The 14,575-nt window shown below is 39.2% G+C and overlaps 1 protein-coding gene across 2 annotated transcripts in view; it reads left to right on the plus strand.

Annotated features, from left to right (window-relative positions):
* The window catches only part of IDO2 (indoleamine 2,3-dioxygenase 2), a 75,448-nt gene that overhangs the window by 55,058 nt on the left and 5,815 nt on the right, over positions 1-14,575 (plus strand). For both annotated transcript variants that reach the window (XM_049631479.1, XM_049631480.1), the window contains one exon: positions 8,922-8,973. In XM_049631479.1, the coding sequence (XP_049487436.1) occupies positions 8,922-8,973 (52 nt within the window). The remainder of the gene's footprint in view (positions 1-8,921; positions 8,974-14,575) is intronic.

Genomic DNA, 14,575 nt, shown 5'->3' on the forward strand with positions numbered 1-14,575 from the left:
AAATTGTGCCCCACTCTCTTTCTGTTTTCCTTCTTCAACTTTAATTGAGGATGTTAGACCTTGATCCACTATCTTCCATTCTCTTCTAGCCTTGCTGTTTTTTCCCCATCTCTTTATTTCTTTGTGCTGCATTAATTCTTCTAATCTAATTAACTCATTGTCAACTGCTTCTAGTCTGTTGCTGAATACATATATTGAAAAGGTTATTTTATTGTCTCATTTCCAGAAGTTATATTTTATTACTATCTAATCTGTTTATTTTTCATACTTTTCTGTTCCCCAGAGACATTTTCAAGCTCACTTTTAGTTTTTTTCAACATACTACTTGTGGCTGTGTCATAATTTGTGTGTGATTCTAATATTGGACACTTGATTGTTTCCTTCTTGTTATTTCTTTTTTCCTATTGTTGGTTGTCAGGTTGTCATGTTTTTTGTGTGTGTGTTTAGGCTTGATTTGTTTTGCTCTTTTTTTTTTGTTTTGTTTTTTCCATTCTATATAATGCTCATTGTCCTTGGAACATTGTTTGTAGACAGTCTTTTGGAACTAGGGCAGAGAAATATTTGTACTTGGTTCTTCCTGGTTCTTGGGGACATTAAAATTCTGGACCATCTTGAAGCAAGTTCAGCAAGTGAGGGCCCATGTACCAATTAGACAATTGAAAGTTGGGCTAAGAATGTAAAAAAAAAAAAAAATTGGTCACAACTTTTCAGGGACAGATTTTTTAAAATCCTGTTTTGCTCAGTGCCAAGGTGACTTCGATTTTGTCTCTTGGGGGCGGGCGGGGAGTGGTGGGTTGGGAGCTCTGATGCACACTGATGTTGAGATATAGGTAGTTGGGACTCCCAGTTTAATATGAACAGGGTCTCCTGTAAAATTCCTCCCCATGGCTGGGGCTGGGGTCTTACTTATGACACCTACCATCCAGAGAAGCCACTAAAAGCAAGGCCAGGCATACCTGGATTGGGAAATGACTTCAGGAAAAAGAGGTTTTGCCACCCTAGTTTTCTGCCTCCCATTCTGGGTTCCTGCTTTCCCTTAAAATTTTGCTTGGCAGTTCCTTCCTGTCTTTTCAGCTACTTGATGTCTTTAGGATATTTGCAACCTTTATCCCTCTTTTTGGATTGTTTTTAGTGGAAGGACAGATCTGAATGAAACAACACTCCACTACTGCAAATGAAAGTTTCTTTTTGGAATATCGATTGCATCTCTTCCTTTTTCTCTGTTTTTACCATCGCTTGCTCTGAACTTGGCTCCCATCATCACTTGCCAGGACTCTGCAGTGGTCTTGTAGCGGGTTTCTTGCACAGACAGTTATGACACTGAGGCTTTCTTTCCAGGAAGCAACTTTATTTGTGCCAGCACTGGCTCAGTTGGGTTTGTACCCAAAAAACTGAGCCCCGAATGCCACATGGTGTAGTCTTTTATGCATTTTCTACTTCTTTGTCTCCTATATATGGGTAATGTATATACATACGGTCTGATTGGGTGGTCTCGTGTTACAGGGTCGTGAGGGATGTCACTTACACACATAGCGAGGTTGTCTTCCCTTATCCTGAGGTCTTTTCTCACCAGATTCCTTAGGGAGGGGACCCTACAACAGATTCTCTTCTGCCCTTTACCTTATCTATTTCCTTCTGTACACAGAAGCCTGAATCAGCTTTTAAAAGTGCACGCTGAAGCACTTTTACTCCCCCAACTCTTCAGTTTCTCTTCTGGCACAGTACAGTAAGGTAGCCTCCAGACACATGTGGCTACTGAACACTTGAAAAGTGGCCAGGGTAGCTGGGGAACTAAATTTTTAATTGTATTTAATAGTAGTGAATTGATATTGAAACATAAAAACTGAATCAATGTAAAATAGTTGTTTGTTAAACACAGCTTTAGTACTGAATAGGTCATATGTCAGTTAATTGTTGAAAATTAAACATCCAAGTTGAAATGCATTATAAGCGTAAAGTAGATTTTAAGTCTGTAAGGATATAGACAAAATTTCAAAAACTTATCACAAGAAAACATATAATAATTTTTATATTGGTTATCTTTTGAGATTATAATATTTTGGATATGGTGGGTTAGCTAAAATATAGTATTGATATTAATTTTGCCAAATTTTTTTTTTTACCTTTTAAAATATGACTACTAGAAAATTTTAAATTATACATGCCCATCACATTACATTCCTATTGCCCGCACTCGTTTTTCCATTATTTTAAGGATAAGCCAAAATCCCAATCTTTCTGCAAGACCTAGCATGATCTGACACTAGAATATTTTAATTTCAATTTATCTTTATTTGACACCATGCTTTCCTTCACCTATTCTTTCTGACACTAGCTTGTAGTTCCTGCAAAGAACTTCGGTCACAAGCATGGTGTGAAGGTGCACACATGAGTTTTGTCCTTCCACAGTGTCAACTTTAGTCAATCATAAAGCAAAGTTAACCACAGTTATAAAACATGTTCAGGATTCCAAACTCAATGACGTTTCACCATATGATTAAAGTTGGCTTCTTATATGGCACACAGAGCAGGACAGAAGACAACAAGCAAACAAGATAGCAGAAGATAACAAGATAACAGAAGGGTGTAGGAAGTGAACAAACTAAATGCAAAGTTGGTCTGTGGGCACACAGTTGAGATAAAGCCTCAGTCTGGTCCAGGTCAGCTCTTGGCACTTAGTGCTTATTACGTTCAAGCGGGGAAGGATCTCGGTTTTGTTTGGAGATCAATCTGGCAGAGCCTTCAGTGGCAGCTGCCTTTTCTTTGTGGTCAAGCATAGAGGTCATGTTGGAAGAGTCTGATAATTTGCTGCAAAAGTCCTCCCCCCCGCCCTTACTTTTTTCTTTTCGTTTTAAGTTTCTTTACTTATTTTGAGAGGGAGTGAGAGAGAGCACAAGTGGAGGAGGGGCAGAGAGAGAGAGAGAGAGATTGAGAGAGAGAGAGAGAGAGAGAGAATCCCACTCGGGCTCCATGCTGACAGTCCAGATGTGGGGCTCGGTCTCTCAAACTGTGAGATCATGATCTCAGCTGAAATCAAGAGTTGGATGCTTAACCCACTGAGCTACCCAGGTGCCCCTGAACCCTCTCCTTTTTAAATGGATTTAATGGTTCTTGGGCCCCTGCAGACCTCCTCTGGTCCTGCTTGTTTTCAGTTCTGGGCTGTCAGGGCTGATGCTGGTCGGGACAATGTCTCGTAGCTGTGGTACCTTCGACTACTTGCGTCATTGTTTGATGCAGTCTCCTGCTTGACATGAGAGAATCCATTTTGCTCTCTACAACTTCCTCTACTTCAAGGCTTGTTTATGCACTATTTCTTCTGTTTCAGACTTCTTTCCCATTCACCCTCTGCCTGGTTCACACCTACTTATGCTTCAGATTTAAGTAAGCCCTGGTTTCATCCAGACACATAGAGCTACTTACACCTTACCAACAATGCTACTAAATCTGGAGAAAGAAGAAGGTGCTAGAGCAGTCACAGCAACAGAAGAGACCAACAAGAGACATCAAGGAAAAGGACTAAGAAATGGCAGGGTATAGGTATGATCAGAGACAGAAGGAGGTGTCCAGGATGTATATAAGATTTCAAAGCTGGTTAAAAAAAAATCATGATACCCCTGGCAAAGATTTGTCACTTGAAAGGTTGAATCAAGTTCTGCTTGATAGGTTGATTGATTTTCAAAGTAAATGGGCACACGGAGGAAGGATGATGAGCTTGCTTTGAGATATGTCATGCTTAAGGTGATGGTAAGACATTTAGTGGAAATTCGTGGCTTTGACAGTTGGAATTACATGAAAAATTTACTGCCCGGTGGTCGTAGCCATCAGATGTATGGTTTGATTATGCATCGACAATGCTTTGTTGTAGGTGTCAGTAATTGAGCACCTGTTGTGTTACTTTCCTGAGTGGGACCATATGAATATTACTAAAGTAATGTGAAAATATTACAGTAATTCAGGGGCTGTGGTTTTATAGTGCTTGATCCAAAGCAAGGATTTGCTGAGTTTTCATTTGTGTAGAGGCTACTTCTCAGTATAAAATCTAAATCCCTACCCCTGCAAACTTTAAAAAGCAAGTTTCCTTAGGTTTTCCAAACTAATGCTTATGACACAGAATTATGATGAGTGTAAATGAGTCAAAGGCAGATGTTCTATTTCTCTAGAGACTCACTTAGATTTAAAAGAAAAAGGTGCTTGACCAAAATGTTTTGTGTTTTGCTGAACAACAACCTTAGAAACACTGGATGATGGCTAGCCAGGCAGTAAATGAACCTGCACTTGGCCATCTCGGCAGAAGCTGCAGTCCTTGGTGTCATTTTCCTGCTCTTCTAGGAAGCCACATGGAGGAAAAAAGAGGAGATGTAACTCAGGTGTGTTCTTAGATCCTCTGTGTCATTGGCTTTTAGGAACTGCCCTTTTCTTAGCCAAAATGTGCACACATTAGACCTAGAAGTAAGAGTGCATACGTGGTTCTCTTACCTTACCAGATCACTGTTAATTGAGGAGGAGGTTCTCTACTTGGTATTTTCTGAACACCGTTCAGAGTCAGTTGCCAAAATATATTTCCAAGTAATTTGTTCTTTTTTATGATTTTTTTTCCTCTGTTAAAATTCTCATTGTGTTCATGTGTTGTTGTCTTAATTTCATTGAATTGTCTTATTATGTTTTCTTGTAGTTTACTTAGCTTCCTTAAAACAGATATTTTGGGGGCATCTAGGTGGCCCAGTTGGTTGAGTGTCTGACTCTTGATTTCACGTCATGATTCCAGGGTCGTGGAATGGAGGCCTGTGTGGGGGCTCAGTGATAAGCATGGAGCCTGCTTAATATTCTCTCTCTCTTTCCTTCTGTCCCTCTTCCCTGCTCACACTCTCTAAATAAATAATAAATTAATTTAAAAAAATATTCTGAATTGTTTTTATCAGGCAAATCACAGGTCTGCATTTCTTTAGGGTCAGTTACTGGGAAATTATTTTTTCTTTTGGTAATGTCATGTTTCCTTGATATTTTGTGCTCCTTGAAGCTTGGCATTGCTGCAGGAATTATGTGAAGAAGTTATTTATTCACTTTCTCCAGTATTTACTGACTGGTTTCAGGAGAGAAACACCTTCCATCAGCCCTGGCAGGGATTCTGAGGCCTCTCTTGGCAAAAGTTTTAATTGCGTATGCCTTCTCTAGGTCTGCAAAGTCAGGCCAGGTGCTGACCACCTAACATTGGCTTTCCCTGGGGCAGTGTTTAAGGCTCAGGTCGTGTGCTTTCTCCCAGTCCCATAGAATCAGCCACCTTGCTGGAGGAGCTCGCGAATCAACAGCAGAGGCTCACCCTTTCCGCTTTCAGCAGTGCACGCAAGGAGCTGGCCAGAGTGGGTGAAGGTGTAGCTGTGAGACACCCTGAGCACTAGGGGCACCCGTGGCTAGTTGGGGTGATCTGCGGGTGAAGCATTCCCAGCATCTCATGGGAGGGGTTCTTAATGGAATCTGTGAGGCGATCAGTATAATCTGCCCCCCTTTAATCCCCCACCCCCCAGCCAAAAGCCCTATGTGGCATTCTCCTAGTCCCTCCCTACCCCCAGGCTCCTCTGCTCCCTAGTTGTGCAGGACACCTCAGTGTTCTGGATGGGATGGGAAAGAAGTGGGTCTGCGTGGCGGCATTCCTTGCAGCTGGGGAAGCCAGGCACGCAATCTTATGCTCTCATTTTCCCTTACTGGAAAAATCACAGCCCTAGGAGATCTCTTAGCACTGAGCTGTGCTGCCTTGTGGAAGGGGTGATGTGAGCACAGTGAAATGTTCTTACCCTCTTCAATTCATCCAGTTCTGGATCTCTTTGCTCAGTGGTGTGCTGGAAATTCCCCACTGAATTCCTGGACTTTCACAAAGGCCCTCTTGTCTGTGTGTGATTGTCTAAGCCAGTGTTCTTTGTGGGAAAGACAGTAGAAAACGTTTATTTTACCATGATGTTGATGTCACTCCTGCATTCCCTGATTTAACTGTCTTCTGTGTGTGTGTTTGTGTGTGTGCGTGCGTCCTTGTGGGTGCTCACCACGCATGTTCCTCTTTTGTGAATGCATGTGTTTCCTTATATTTCTAATGGTCTTTTATCTTTTACTTCCTGATTTTTTAAAAGTTTTTTGTAAACCTCAGAAGCCTGATCTTCATTAGTTATATGTGTTGCAAATATTGTGGTTTGCCTTATGACTTTTGAAAGCAGAAGTTCTTAATTTTCGTATAGTCAAAGTATCTGCCATTTTTTTTGCAAGAGTCTGTGTTTGGGGAAGTCTTACATAAGATATTATTTCATAATCATAGTTGATAAGTATATTTTCCTGCATTTTCTTCTGAAATTGTTGTTTTGTCTTTCACATGTTAGTCCTTAATTCACATATAATTGTTATCTATATGTAATATGACAAAGGAAATAAATTCAGTGTCCCTTCTTTGAAGAATCACTAATCTGCAATATTAACACTGTTTTATAACAGATTTTCTTAAATGACTGGCTCTGTTTCCAGGTTTCCTACTCTTTGTCATTGTTTACCTTTCCCAACAGAGATATCATTTGTCTTCAGAACTATAGCTTCATAGTATCTCTTTCAGGTGAAGAAAACCCGTCTCTTGCCCTTCTTTCCCAGAGGTGCCTGTACTATTTCCAACATTTTGTCTTTCATGTAAACAATCAGCTTTTCAAACTGCTCTGAAAAAAATCTCTATTAAAGTTTTTGCTAGGGCGTCTGGGTGGCTCAGTCAATTGAGTGTGCCATTTCGGCTCAGGTCATGATCTCATGGTTCATAAGTTCAAGTCCTGCATCAGCTCACTGCTGTCAGCTCAGACCCCGCTTCGGATCCTCTGTCCCCCTTACTCTCTCTGACCCTCTCCCACTCATTCTCTCTGTCTCTCTCTCTCTCAAAAATAAACATTAAAAAAATTTGCTGCTGTTGCATTAAATCTGTATATTAATTTGGAGAAAATTTACATGATTTTGATATTATATCCAGTCTTTCTGCCTTATGATCAAGGCAGATGGACAATCAGAGAATACCACAGAAACACTAAGTAAGGTAGTCGGACAAGGTACTGGAAATCATGCCTTCATATTATTGGATGTGAACTAAAACTTATCCAGATAGATAACTCTTTTTTAGATACACTTCTTCTCTTTGATACTGATACTGAATTTTTTGTCCATCAGTAGAGACAAATTTTTTCTTGAATTTCTTATATTTTCTTTAATTTCGTTCAAAATAAGAGACTTTGATATCTTCTTTTTTTTCATAGTTACTTTATTTTTTGTTTCTAGTGAACATGGTATCTTTGATTTTAACTAACTCCTGTTTGTTACTGGTTTATAGAAAAAATTCTTATTAATTAATTCTAATTATTAATTCTAATAGTTCTAATGATTATCTGCAGATTATCTGGGTCTTCTATGTGAAAATCATATTATTTGAGAATTATTTTGTTCCTTCATGTATAATAATTATAACTTTTATTTCTTTAAATATATATATTTTCCTTAATCTTCTGGCTAAAATTTCTAACACCGTATTGTTGAATGGATGTGTTGATCCTTGTTTTGTTCCACATTTTTAAATACTTATTTTTAATCTTTCAAGTATAAAATGTATACTTGAAATGGCTTTCTGTGGATTCTTTTTATCATTTCAAAATTGTTCCTCTTATTCCTAATTGGCTAATTTTTTTATTTGTTTCAATCATAAATGAATATTTTTACATCTATTGACTTTTTTTACACTAAAATTATTTTATATCTATTGGCTAATGATTTTACTTTAGAAGATAAAATACTAAATTATTGCTAGTCATTACTGTTTCAGAGAAAATTTGTACATAATGCTTAGCATTTTTGTGTGAATAGGGCACCAGATGGGAGAGACATGGAAATAGGGCCCAATAAAAGGCCAGCACATGGAACATTGTCACAGAATTCTCTCTACTCAGAGAGAATGTGACACCACTCAGGAGCATTGGGAAATGCTGGGACCAAAGGAATATCTGAATTACCTGAGCCCATGGGCCTTCAGAGAACATAGAGATAAAGGAACAGAGACTAGGTATGATGGTAGAAAAGATAACTGATGGTATAGAGATGACATTATTTGGGTCTCATAAAAAAGATGTGGATTTTTTTGTTTTTCTTTTGCTGTGTTGTTTTGTTTTTTCTCAAAGAGAAACAAAGAAACATAGACAGGATCCAGGTAAAAGAAACATACCAGCTCACAGAGGGGCCCCATTATGTGAAGAAGAGAAAACAATCTTCATAAGTTAATGAAAAGAAATTTAGTACAAATGTGAGGACACCCTTCTTTATATACAAGTTAATAAACTAGTGGAATAAGTTATCCCCAAGCAGTGGCTTAGAGCCAAAAATAGCTGCACAGATTAATGAATGCAGCTTAACGTGGAGCTAAATGAGCCTATATCTGACCTGGTGTGGCGGTCCCTGGGCAAGAGCCTCTCCACTCCTCCATCCTTGGTTGCCTATATAGAACTTCGCTTGAGCATTGACAACTTGAGTTTTCCTCTCTTGTGAAAGCCTGGACAGAGGTGATTCTTTTTCTCTGCTTTTTTCCTTTCTATTTCCTACATTCTCTCAAATATCATGTCTGTTTAAAATATTAATTTTTCAAAGATGGCCTTGATCTCTTCTTTTGTAGTTATTAAGTCCAGAAAAGGGAAGCACCACAAATAGAAAAGGGCAGCATTTGGAATAGTTTAAAAGTTTGGCCAGTGCCAGTGAGGGGGCTACAGAAGAGAACATTCCATCCCCCTCTTGCTGCTGCCTTCCTTCCAGGTTTCCGTGCAGATCAGATAGAGGGGGTGGCCCCAAGAGAGCAGCAGGACCCGTGCACATGTAACCAATTGCTTTTTTTGCCTGTAGTAAAGTTCACATTTTGATTGCTTCTCCAGATTATGTTGATCCAGACATATTTTATGCAGTCATCCGGATCTTTCTCTCTGGGTAAGTACAGTTCAACTGCTTTCCTGCATGAGACCTCTGTAGCATATTCCAAACTTATGAGGCAGAAGCTTCCTATAGTAATAAACACACTAAGAAACCTTGCTAACATCATTTGGATCCATTCTTGGATAAAAGAGGTGGGGTACCATCTGCAGGACAAATGAATATTTAAGGTCAGAATAATTGTCCTTAGGCCACCATATTACATTCATTTGTATTCACTTAGAATCCCATATTGATGGCAGAAAAAAAAAGCCCACTATGTAACCACAATGCTCTCTCATTTATATCCATTCTCTTCCCCTGTTACTAAGGCTAATGGGAACATAGAAAGTAACTTGCCAGCCTTCTTCTAATGTTCTTGGAAGAGTTACCCCAAGTCATTTGTTCATATTTGTGGGTCTCTTCTTTTGTCACATGGACTGTAATTTTTCCAGATAAAGAACTCTACCCTTAGATAAATTTCTTCCTTTAGATACACTAATTATACCTTGACATGTTTTAATCAAATTGCTTTCCCATTCACATTAACCGAGAGAAATTAAGTTTGTTTGTTTATTTTTTTAATAGTGAAAAGTAGAGGTAGTGAATGGATGAGGTGAAAAATTTGACATAGGGCTCACCTAGTGTTCCATCTTGATACCCAGGAGGTGCCGAATTGCTATAGACAGAAAGAATATGAAGTTGCACCTGGAAGGGACATGGGTGCAAGAAGGGAGTGACAACATGAACCCAGTGTTTTTTCTAGATTGAGTGGATCTGGACAGTCCAAGGGGACGCCAGCCTGGGTGGGCATTCCTCACTCTAGGGAGTAGAGAGGGGAAGCAGGAGGGTCTCTAGAGAATAACTTGAGGTTAATGGGTTCCTGGTTTATGAGGAAACAAGAAAAATGGTGAAGAGTGTGGAATGGAATTGGGAGTGTTTCTCAGAATTCAGACTTTTGCTATATACCCATTTGATCCCAAAATCCTCTCCAGAGAGGTTATCTGTGCTCAGAACTCTTCTTGTTGTGTGCACATTTTACATGTAATCAGGGTTAAGACAAAGATATGATTGTGCAATAGTGATTCTAGCAACAAATGTAAAACAAAATATGCAGATATGTTTTGGTAAAATTAGAGGAAAAAAAGTCTTTTAAACATTTTAAATACATTGGGGTTTAAGAAGTACCTAATTCTGGAAAATCTCTTTGTGTTTCACTTTGCTCTCTAAATGTGTATTAGTCTTCCATTGTTACATAACAAATCACAAACATAACAGAAAACCATAACAAAAAACTGCTGTTTTAACAAATTAAAACAGCAGTTTTAAACAACATACATTTATTATCTTACATTTCTGTAGACCAGAAGGCCAGGCAAACTCAGCTTGGTTCTCTGCTTAGGGTCTCAAAATGCTGAGGTCAAGCTATCTGCTGGGCTGAGCTATTATCAGGAGAACCTGGGGAATCATTCACTTCCAAACTCGTTCAGGTTTTTGGTAGAATCCAAGTCTTCGTGGTTTTGGAACTGAGGCCTCTGTTTTCTTGCTGGCTGTCACATAGGATCTGCTCTCAGCTTAGACTTCCTGCAATCCTTATCACACGGTATCCTCCAATGCAGCAATGACACTTCCAATCCTTCTAGTACTTAAATCTCTCTGATTTCTCCTTCTGCGACTAGCCAGAGAAAACCTCTGCCAAGGTCTTATGTTACTAGATCCAGCTCGCCTAGACAATGTAGAGTAACTCCCTATGTTAAAGTCAACTGATTAGTAACCTTAATTATATCTGCAACGCCTCTTTTGCCTTGCTGTATATCATATTGACAGGTATTGATAGCTTATAATATGAACAGTTCTAGGAATGAGAATGGAAATCTTGGGGCTATCTTTTTCAATTTCTGCCTATCATGATTAAATGTTCACTAGAGGGTGATTATGTTTTCATTAAAATAAGTTCTGGGTCAGTGATGCATTTTATCTGTGATCTACATAAACGCCTCCCGTCGGTCTGAGCCTCAAAAATATTTCTCATGTAGTGCAACTAAGTGACCAGCACCAAATCTTAAATGTATTGAAGGTGTTGATGGCCAAAATCATCTGGATTTTTGAGAGTTCCCAATGGGATTGTCTTAGAAAATTGAAATCTCCTCCTATGTTCTTGATGTGTCCCATGTTTGATTTATTGTTTTCATTTACTTTTTAAAAACATTTTTATTTAGGCGTTTCATCATTTGTAGATTAAACTTATTCTTTCCATTTCCCACTCACATTAAATTTCACATGGAAGTTAGCCCCTGTGGAAAAATGTCATTTCTTTCTTTTTTTTTTCTTCTGTTTATATTTCTTGGATTTCCTAAAAATAGGCTATGAGAAAGACTAAAAATAACCTTGCCTACAGAGATTTGAAAGGAAAGTAATTGCTTTCCTTTATAATCATTAGTTTGGGCCTGAGAGTCTATGGGACTGCTCAGAGAAACCCTATTTCCCTCCCTCAGACCAATTGTTTCACAGGTGGAGAATATAGCTTTTGAAAGTAGATCCCCTTGTTTTATCTTTTTTGACTTACATTCTGGTGTCTTCTCTGTCGCATTCAATGTGGCTTTAACACATCTGCTTCATGTTGGGGCACCAAAAAAATATTGATGTCTCCTGGCCATTTGAGCATCTGATGGTTCTTTAAAGCTGGTGGGTCCTTTCCAGAAAAACATTTGGGTTTATATATTCTAGATATATAACACAGAATTATAGAATAATAGTTTTTTCATTCATTCATTCATTCATTCATTCATTAATCAACTATTTAGTGAGTGCTTACCATATGCCAGGCACAGTTCCTGGTGCAGGGAATGTTGCAATAAAACAAAACAGCAACTCCATTCTTGTGGAGCTTACATTTTAATGGTGGGAATCAGATCATGCAAAAATAAATATAATTTAAAAAGTATTATACAATATATGTTACAACAATAAGTGATACGGGAAAATGTAAAGTAGGATACAGGGCATCATGGAGTATTAGGGAGAGGTGGTGTAAGTTTCTTACTTATTTATTATGGTCTGGGAATGCCATACTTCATTTGTGCAGATAACTGAAGGCAGTGAGGACTAAGCTACCTGGATACTTGTTACAAGCAAAAGGAATAAAAATTGCAATGGTCCTGACATTGGAGCATGCTTGTCATGGAGGACTTGTTGCAAGGAAGATAGCAGCACTGGAATGCAGTGTGTATGGGGGAGAATGAGAAAGATACAAGTGACAGCAGAAGACCAGATCATGTCAGGGCTTGTTGGCTACTTTCTGAGAGACAAGGGCAGCAGAGGCAAGTCTGGAGACAAATGAAATGATCTGTCTTAATTCAACTCATCGCTCTATTTTCTAACGTGGAAAATAGATAATTTAAGAGCAAGAATGGAAGACAGGAAAACGTTCAAGAAGCTATGCCCACAATCAGGGTGATGGCTTGGACTAGGGTGGTGGCCGAAGAGGCATTGAGTAATGTTCAGTTCTGGAAATGACTGAAGGTAGAGTTGATGGGATCTGCTATTGGTTTGCAGGAGGAAGGAAGAAAATGGGATCAGTCGAAGATGACTCTAGGGTTTTGGCCCAATCCACTGAAAGAATAGAGCTGCCATTTTCTCTGATGGGGAAGACTGTAGGAGGAAGAAATTTGGCAAAAGGGAGGGGATATCTGGAGCTCAGTTTGGGACATGTCCATTTCTGTGGAGATATCTGTAAGCTGGCAGTTTAATATATGAGTCTGGAATGTAGGGGAATGGTCCAGGTAGAAGTGTACATTTTTAAAGACTCCTAATATAGTTGGTTTTTAGATCAGTGAAGTAGATAAGAGCACTTGGGAAGTGAGAGTAGCAAGAATCCCATAAACTGAGCTCTGAGAAAGTCCAACACCTAGAAGTGGTCATGATGAGGAGGGACTGTTGAAAGAGACCAAAGTGACCATCTGAGATCATCCACAACATGGCAGAGACAACCCTGAACCAGTGTGACCACTGCCTCTCTTCCACTTACTCACGTTTTCAATATGTCTTACCTATTTCCAAATATTTCTAAAATGCTGTTTAGAAATTTCATTGGAGCAGTGTCCTGAACTCTGACAAGTCACGAAAATTCTCTGGAACCCATTTAATTATGCAGCAGCTTTAGGAAGTAGGTGCAAATTAGGACTAAGTCTCAGGAAGGTGTGTACAAATGTACAAAATAATGAATGGAGGGAGCGGGATTCCAGCTCACTCTAAATAATGTAAAATGGCTAATATTTAGCAAATGCTTAATATGTTCCAGGCACTGAGCAGGTATTATTTTAATTAGCTCCCACGATAACTCAATAAGGTAGATCCTAATATCACTTGGATGAGGAACTAGAGGCTCAGAGAGGTTAATTAACCAAGGCTCACAGTTAATAAATATCAAAGTTGAGATTAAATTTTCTATCTGCCTGAAATAGAGTCCTCTCACCCAACAGCTACCTCATGTTCTCCTCTTATGATCAGACTCCTTCCTTTGCTCTCCCCCTGCTCTGCTGTCTATGCCTCATCTGTTTCCAGAGTGATGTCACCCCACCTAAAAAGGCCACTTTGACGTTCATCCAGTGGAAACCGTAGAACGGCTGACCAAACCATTCTCCAATGCAAACAACCCAGCTCCTTATAGCATTTCCTACCATAAGGAAGTATTTGACAAAGGTCATGAACAGCCAGCTGAGCAGTCTGGCTACAGTTTTTTTATGTGTGTGATGCATTTTCCTTCTCTTGAGCAAAATGACTTTTAGAATTATAGGAAGAAGATGAGACATCACTGTAAGCCTGTTATTTAAACTGTTCACAGCAGGGACAGTGGCTCATCCCTGGCAATAAGAGAAAAAAGATTCTATTCCTTAGTAAAAGTGGAAATCCATATGTGGGGGTCTTGAGAAAATGAACATAGAAAAGTATAAGTTTGGGATTTAAGTTCTGGTTTTCCCATTTTTGAACAGTGTGGCCCTGGAGAATTAATTGCTCAGAGCCTTTGTTTGCTTATCTGTAAAATGGGTTTTTAGACACCTGCCTTGATCTACTCAAAAGAGGTCAAGTTAGAAAATGAAGGTGAGGGGCACCTGGGTGGCTCAGTCGGTTGTCCAACTTTGGCTCAGGTCTTGATCTCACAATTTGTGAGTTCGAGGCCCGCTATGCTGACAGCTCAGAGCCTGGAGCCTGCTTCAGGTTCTGTGTCTTCCTCTCTTTCTCTATTCCCTTCCCCTGCCTGTGCTCTCTCTCTTTCTCCCAAAAATAAATAAATAAACATTAAAAAAAGAAAATGAATGTGAAGAGAGTTTATAGACTAACACATTGGAAGTACAATAACGTGTTCTTGGTGCTATTGTTTATCTTATGGAGTCACCACATACATTCTGTAATTGTTTAAGACTCTATAAAAAATGTGACAGAGAAATGAGTAAAATAGTTGGAGGTAGAACTAGGGGTTTTCAGACACAAAAAGGCAAAGAAATGGAATCAGGGAGACAGAAGGGGAGAAGAAAGGAGATAAGAGAGGAGAGGAAGCAGGGAAAACCCACTTCATCTGAGCAAGACCAGAGCCTCAATTCCAGTCCATCTACCTGTCCCT

Source organism: Panthera uncia, chromosome B1, assembly GCF_023721935.1.
Source record: "Panthera uncia isolate 11264 chromosome B1, Puncia_PCG_1.0, whole genome shotgun sequence".
Lineage (NCBI taxonomy): Eukaryota > Metazoa > Chordata > Mammalia > Carnivora > Felidae > Panthera > Panthera uncia.